We start from the raw sequence: 7,899 nt of genomic DNA, 5'->3' as shown, positions 1-7,899 counted from the left end.
CTGTACGACCACGGAAAATTTATTTCCCAACTCGTGCAAAACTCCCGCATACTCAAGAGGAGAGCAGTTTCCCTTTTCTATCCATAAAACGGCCCCAATAAATGCCCCACAGGGAGTTCCATTATCATATTTTTAAAAATACTATATACTTAATTGGTATTTAAATATTTTTCACCGTTAAATATATTTTTTTATTAGTTATATTTATTAAATTATAGTATTTGATCAAGCATTCACTCAATTGTAGAAAATTATTATTATTTTAACTATAATTTTGTAATCTAAAAATTTAAAAGCTACAACAATCAATCATTTTCTGTACTTTTAAAAAAATATATATGGTAGCACAGTTCTCTTTATATGTGTGTGTATTTGTAATAAATTAAATACTTTAACTCCTAGCGCTATGCAGCTCATGCATGGCCCCTATTGTGTCTCTCCACGTCTTCTATAGAGTTAGAAGTGGGAGAGGGGACGTAATAGGACGCTTTGTGTACACTTACCTCTATGTCAAATCACTAGGCAGTACGAAAAGGAAGAGACAAAGATGTAGCGGTGGCAATGGCCCATGCAGGAAAAATTCTATAACTCAACTGGTATATTGACGCACCGTAACAAATCAATCAAATGCATTTTTTTAGAGGTATATATTTTATCATGATTGTAAAAAAAATATATTTATTGTACTTTTATTTAAAAAGAAAAAATATGATTGGCTTATTATTAATGACGTAGTGCAAGTGTGACAGTGTAGAATTCCTCCCCGTGCATAGAGTACTTTTAAAAAGGTAATTCAATCAAAATGTTCCTCCTCACAAGTGGAAAAAAAGGAAAAAAAAGTGATAGATAATATTCAAAATTTTAAATTTAAATTTTAATTATTTCACATTAAATTTAGATAAATTTATTTTTTTAAAAAAATAGATAGCATGCTATTTTTCTTTTTCTCAAAAAGAAAACGATCAGTTCTAAAGATGACAAGTGAAGATGAGTAATTGTTTGATATTGTTTTGTTCGAATCTTAAATTAGTATTAGCAAGAGCAGGACTGCTATGCTTTTAGGAGTACGGAGACTTCCATGCATTCTCCTAAGCAGATTTTGATCATTAAATTTTTGAATCGACGATCGGCTCCGTTAAACAAGATCTAGTATATTTGGAGTATTTAGAAAATAAAATTTATAATTTTTTAATATTATTTATCTAGCGATCGAACGAGTTCAAAACCAATAATTTTTAATGGTTGGTATCTATCGTTTGTAAGTTTAACGGTGTAGAATTATCTAAATCAAATTAAATTTTGATTGAAAATTCTTTATACTATTTACAGTAAGATTAATATCTCTGATAAAAAATTTGAGTGTTATATGACCACTTTTTATGAGATATTGATTTTCAACCGTTGATTTTAAACCCTTTCGATCACTAGATTAATGATATCGAAAAATCGTAAAATTTATTGTTTAGATACTTTAAATATTCTAGTTCAAATTTAATGAACTCAATCGTCGATTCTAAAATTTCATCATTAAAAACGACTTAAGCGCACAGAAGCCTCTGTTCTCCTAAGAGTACAGCAGCCCTACTCCTATTAGCAATATTCAGCAGCAATTTTGCAAGAGCAATTTTTTCAGACACATGAGAAATTTCTTTTTGTTTTATCCTATGAAGATGGATATATGGTCGGTATCAATCTTTGAAGTAAGAAGGTTTAAGATTATAACGATATCTAACTAAAACCTATATATATAGACATTGCGTGCTTAAAAGAAAACCCTTTGCTCATTTATCTCGGAAATTATATTTGGTCTATCAAAAATGTCTCTTGATCTCTTATGAAGGACAGTGTTGAGTATATTGATGATCATGGTTCAGTAATTAATTACAAATTACTACTAGCTACGATACGTACGATTATTAACTAGAATCAACAACGCGTTTTGTTAGTATTTCCAATGCATATGATTTGCGCGCAACATTATGAAAATGGAAAGTCATTCTTTTCACAATTATCGTAGCAGTAAGCAAGCTAATTTTTTGAGAATTTGCGTACTACATCTATTTTCTTGGTTGTAAATATATACCAGCTCTGCAGTTCCTATAGGGCTCTCTTCGTAGGTAAACTGTTTTGAACAGTTAATTATCTTGTAGAGCATTCATATTATTCTTTTCACGGGGGTTGGGTCGTATAATATGCCTATATATGAACTATCTCCCATCTATCGAAAAGGGCCATCAAGTGCTAACTTAATTTACACATTAATTATCAGTGAAGTTATCTTAATTCGATCTATGACAACAAGAAAAGCTAGCATTGTAATTAATTAATCCCCCAACACCACCGTGATCTTATGAGCTCAACTGTTTCTCCTAGTCATATCGCTCATTATTTCTTTAATATTAAAAACTAAAAATGGTTTGACCAAATCCTACCTAGCTCTGGGATGAGTTCTAAGGTCGATCAAAATCCCTTTTTATAGTTGTGAACTTGGCATTTCTCTTGTTGATGATCCAACTAATTAACAAAATAACTATGCACTATATATCTTTCCACTGTGCAGTTAATGACATAGATTTTATGCGAGTTTGAATGGCAACAAGTTTTTTCTTTTCTTTTTTCGAGGGCACTAACATGGTAGGTGATTATATATGAATGGCCAAAAATTGTTAAATTGAGACATTGGCATTTTTCTGGGCTTAAAAATTTAATAATATATATTTAAATTTGGGTACAAATAACAATGTGCTCAATTTATCGGCTATTTGGCCCATTTTTAGAGACAGTATTCTATCTCAAAAACATATGGCTGGGTATTACAACTCAACGACAAAAAGCTAATATGAATCTATGGGCCCAAAAAAGCAAGCTTTATTTTAATTTGAAGCTTCTACTTCAACTAAGAGGGATAAGTAATTGAATTTCTCCAGACCCAAAACAGCTTTTGTCGAACAACTTTTATTTGAAGTGCATGTGAATTAATTCGCAACTTGATTTTGAATAAAGAGCAATGCAAGGATTATAAGCCATTTTTGGTTGTAATCCTACAACTTTGATCATCTAAAATCCAAGTTTACCACACTCAGTGTTACCAAATTTTCCAATATATATTTTTTAATACTAAAAATCTAAAGGTGTTGGCTCAATCCGAAGATGGAGGGTAGTACGATTATATATCCCAACCCCTTTTGGGTTGGAGACTTAGTATTTCTCGTTAATAAATATAACCCAGCAAATAACGAAAAAACCTCTGTATACATAGAAATATCGATAACTGTTCTCCAACATCGCTTCTATATAATCTACCATGCGGCATGCCAAAGGGTACTTAATTAATTTCCCCCCACTCACAAACAAACAAGGAGGTGAACCCAAAGGACTAGTACCCAATCTTGTAGGAACAATAAATACCACATAGTTTCTTGACTTGAAGTATGGTAAAGATGTGCAGTAATAGGAGCAACAATTGGTAAGCTGGCCTTGGATGGAAATCCTACACTGTTTTTATGTACTGGTTGGCGGTGGCCTCAAATTTGTTCACACACGCACGCATTCATCTCCGAACCCAGCAGCTCCGCATTTACTCCTCACGCAGCCCTTTTTCTGGCTTATCTACTTTCCTATTCAGATCCATTCCAGGTACCTTTGGGCCCAAAGCAATGAAACATCTTGTAAACGAGTCTGTTTGATACTGTTGCATGTAATTAAGGTGTGTGTATCCAGTACTGTTTCGTAAAATACTATTTCGCTAGTATTATTATAAGCAGTATATATATATATATATATATATATATATATATATATATATATATATATATATATATATATATCTCCATATCAAGTTCGTTCTAACAACTTTTGGTAAGCAAAATTAGAAGCTCTAACTCAGATTCTATGTTGAGGCCTCAAAATCAAAATTTTGCTTTATGAGCGCCGTAGCAAAGATAAAGAGTTTTCAGGATGCTAAATATCATTTTGGAAACAACTGACGCTGGAGTGAAAAAAAAAAAAAAAAAAAAAACGAAAAAAAGAGGAGCCAAATAGGCCCTCACCGGCCTTCAACCTCACACCCACTCAAGAGCTAATATCTGCAAGGCTACACCCTAGCTATACGTACGAAGCTCTTCTTCGGTTTCAGTGCTTGGCCTTATATACATTCCCTCCTAGCTCCATCCCTCCTCCCCATTCTCACAACTCACAAGTGTCACCAAGCTCCTCTTCTGGGTTTTGTTTTTTTTTTTTCCTTCTTCTTCTTCTCCTCTTCTCTGAAAGGAAGTGATGCATACCAATATGGGGGAGTTGGTGTGGGAGTTGTTTGGAGAGGAAACTTACAATGAGCAGGGATTACCTCCTGGATTTAGGTTCCATCCGACTGATGAGGAGCTTGTGACCTTCTACTTGGCATCCAAGGTGTTCAATGGGGGCTTATGTGGGGTGGATATAGTCGAGGTTGACCTTAATAGATGTGAGCCATGGGAGCTCCCAGGTTTGTATACGTTTTACACCCATGGTTTAATTAAGATACGAAACACTTTTTCATCTTAACATTCATTTCCGTAAAGATGGGCCAAATCTTTCTTTTGGCCTGAAGAAATTATATTTCTATATTTTGTGGCCTTTCACGTACGAACGTAAACAAAAGCTGCATTGATGCCTCTCCACACTGGAAGGGTGGTGATCGTAGTGAGAGTCAGTGTGTTTGTTGCCTTGCATTAATTGACTAACTAATAAACTAGTGCCCCTTTGTTACATGTATAGTCATGATGCATGAGTTAAAAATTGCGGCAATCTCTATATCATCAAGTTTCACATTTCTCAGCTCTTCTTCTTTCTCCTTATCTTCTTGTTTAGACGCGGCAAAGATGGGAGAGAGGGAGTGGTACTTCTACAGTCTCCGCGACCGGAAGTATCCGACGGGGCTGAGAACGAACAGGGCGACGGGGGCCGGCTATTGGAAGGCCACCGGAAAGGACAGGGAGGTACACGGCGCCGCCAATGGGGCCCTTGTCGGCATGAAGAAGACGCTCGTCTTCTACAAGGGGAGGGCGCCGCGCGGCGAGAAGACCAAGTGGGTCCTTCACGAGTACCGTCTCGAAGGTGACTACGCCTGCCGCCACCGCTGCAAGGTGCGTAATCTTTCACTCGATTGCATGCTGCATGTTCTGAAACTTTAAGGTTTTATTTTGAACATTTTGGCAATTTTTGCCCAAGCTAAGATTTTGCGTACTCCGCGTAAATTTTCTTAGTTTACAGTTGCAGCCCATAAAAGTTGCACATTTTTCCAACTTAGCATGAAATAGCATTATTAATTGCCAACGGGCATAAATGTGTTTGATTACTCTTATTTTCAAGTTTATTAATTGCAGTTGCATCATTTTATATGTTCCATATCATCGGCCTTCATTTGCCTGTAATAATGTTGGTATGTTTGTACGTTGCATAGTTGGTTCCATATATATTTGTAATGCGTCATTCGGACCGCATTTATGTTACGTAATATCCATATATATGGTCTCATATTGCGTAACATATATTCTTCTGGATGTTACGCAATATGAGACCATATGCATATCATCCATGTATAGCTCGAAGATATAGCTATATATATGTATTCCATGAAATTTTCATCGTGCTACATACTGTTACGTGATTAGACTCTTTGCAAATTTAAAATAAACTAAGAACCGTAGAATAATATATCCTCTCTTTTGTATTTAAGTTAAGATGGTCCCTAATGCTTGAATAAGCACCAATTGATCGAGTAGGCAGAACTCTCTTCGTGTGTATATGCGACGGGGAATATATATGCGCCATTTGTTCTATTGTTTTCAACATCTCATGGCCATACTGATCTAATTGTTTACAAATAAATGTTTAATATATAAGCCATCATGTTGCATCAATTGATGTGCCTTATATATAACCTAACCATGTTTGGATCTAACTTCCTTCTTTGGCACGAAAAGTCAACTCAACCCCGCCTGCATTGAGTTGACATTTCTCTTCTTTAAAACAATATATATATATAGGTCATGTCACTCAGTCGTATTCTGAATTATGTCAATCCCTACAGAAAACATTGTTCGAAAAAAAATATTGATACGTAATGAATTTCTCTTTTGCTCTGCTATTGTTCATCCAATGCTACCAATTTATAGTAAAATGTATACTAACAACATCTCCTTGGTGTGGGACCTTTTTTTTTTTTTTTTTTTTTTTTAATATTGCAGGAAGAATGGGTGATATGCAGGATATTTCACAAGACAGGAGGAGACAAGAAGAACCAATACTACCCAAACCCCTCATATACAATAAACCCATCCTCTTCCACTCCCAGTACTTGTATCCTCCCATTCCTAGACCCCCAAACCCTAGAAACCCCTCTCCAAACCCTCCACAACCACCACCAACCCTATTTCCATCTAAACCAAGAACCCATTAATCCCCTCTTCCCCCTCCCTCCTCTCCCTTCCTTTGCTTGTTCCTCCACCTTCCTCCCATCCTTCCCTAAAAGCCCTCCAAAGGAAGAGGACACAAATGCACTATTAAACCCTAATGAGGAGGCCATGTTCCCTGCTAATTGGCTCGAAACGTACATACAAAACCCCTTCGTTTATGAGATGGGCTTTTCACTTCCGGGCCCTGGGGCACCAGTTTATGACGTGCCCCTCCTGGGCTACACTGCCACAGGAGAATCTGGACCGTTGGTTTCTAATTAAATCCATGCATCCAGGACCTTGTAGCAGTTGCTGTATACATCAATGTCAATGGAACTCCTCTTTAACTTTTTCCCTTTCTTATTTTTTTTCTTTTTTTTCTTTTGTGAAACTAGCTTAATGTTGATGTACGTACATGCGTGCATGCTATGGACTACGGGGTTTGCGACAGATGCCCCATATGTTATATTTATATAGTATATATAGACATACTTTAAGCCTATGAATTTCGATGTGACGTTGTGGATTAAAAGCTTGGAGTGATGGATTGATATGATTAACGTCAGCTATACGTGGTGATTTGAAAGGATGTAAGTGGGACTACCTGCATGAAGCTTAAATAAAGCTTGGGCGAACATATACGAAGATATATGCATGCATGACGTGGATACTCAGTGGACGGGATTGATGTGACGTAAAGTGCGTATACGTACGTACGCTCCCGCGCATGGAAAAGAGTAATTAAGTTCTTTTATTTTTTGTTTAATTATAATGTCGACTGGGTAAGTATTTGATGCGGTGTGAGGTTGAATCCTTCGAGTGCCATTTGCCTTCGAAATAAATTAATAAGTATTTCAAGTTAAGTAGAAGTTTAACTCATTGATCCTTAATCAATGAGGGTTACATTAACTGAATCACCGACCGTTTCTAGAGCAAGTGGCAAAGAGCTTGTTAGTTAGTATCCGAGTTTCTAAATTCGAAGCTTAGTTGATTCACATTTCAAATTAAGTTAATTTCTAAATAAATAAATAAAACGGATAACATACTATCTATCCCTCTTTAAAAAAAGAAAAAAGAAAAAAAAAGACATTACATCAACTGAACCTTTAATTAGCGAGCAAAACCTGTAAATAAGGATCTATATACATGCAGGGGAGAAGGATCGGTAGGTAAGCCTCATTGTTTTCTCCTTGCATCCAAACACTTCCCCTCTTTCTTCTCTCTGTGTCTTCTCTCAATTTTTTTTTTCTTTTTTTTAAAAGTAAGAAAGCAAACCCATAAATCCAATTCCTTACATTTTCACGGCCTGTTTGACCAGTAATTCTAAAACAATATGTACTAATTAAACATCTACGATAATATATATATATATATATATATATATATATGATATTAGTATATTATATAATTTAACCCAAATACCCTTATAAGACCCTTACAATTTGCTAGAGAGATAAGTTGTTCT

At 35.6% G+C, this 7,899-nt stretch overlaps 1 protein-coding gene across 1 annotated transcript; it reads left to right on the top strand.

The window, feature by feature from the left end:
* Window positions 4,276–6,716, top strand: LOC109728297 (protein CUP-SHAPED COTYLEDON 3-like). The gene is made up of 3 exons (XM_020258679.1): window positions 4,276–4,483; window positions 4,849–5,123; window positions 6,228–6,716. The coding sequence occupies exons 1-3, from the start codon at window positions 4,276–4,278 to the stop codon at window positions 6,714–6,716; spliced, it is 972 nt and encodes a 323-aa protein (XP_020114268.1).

This window comes from Ananas comosus, linkage group 2 (genome assembly GCF_001540865.1).
Source record: "Ananas comosus cultivar F153 linkage group 2, ASM154086v1, whole genome shotgun sequence".
Lineage (NCBI taxonomy): Eukaryota > Viridiplantae > Streptophyta > Magnoliopsida > Poales > Bromeliaceae > Ananas > Ananas comosus.
Note: the sequence above shows the minus strand (reverse complement) of the source record. Positions and strands in the feature narration are given on the sequence as shown.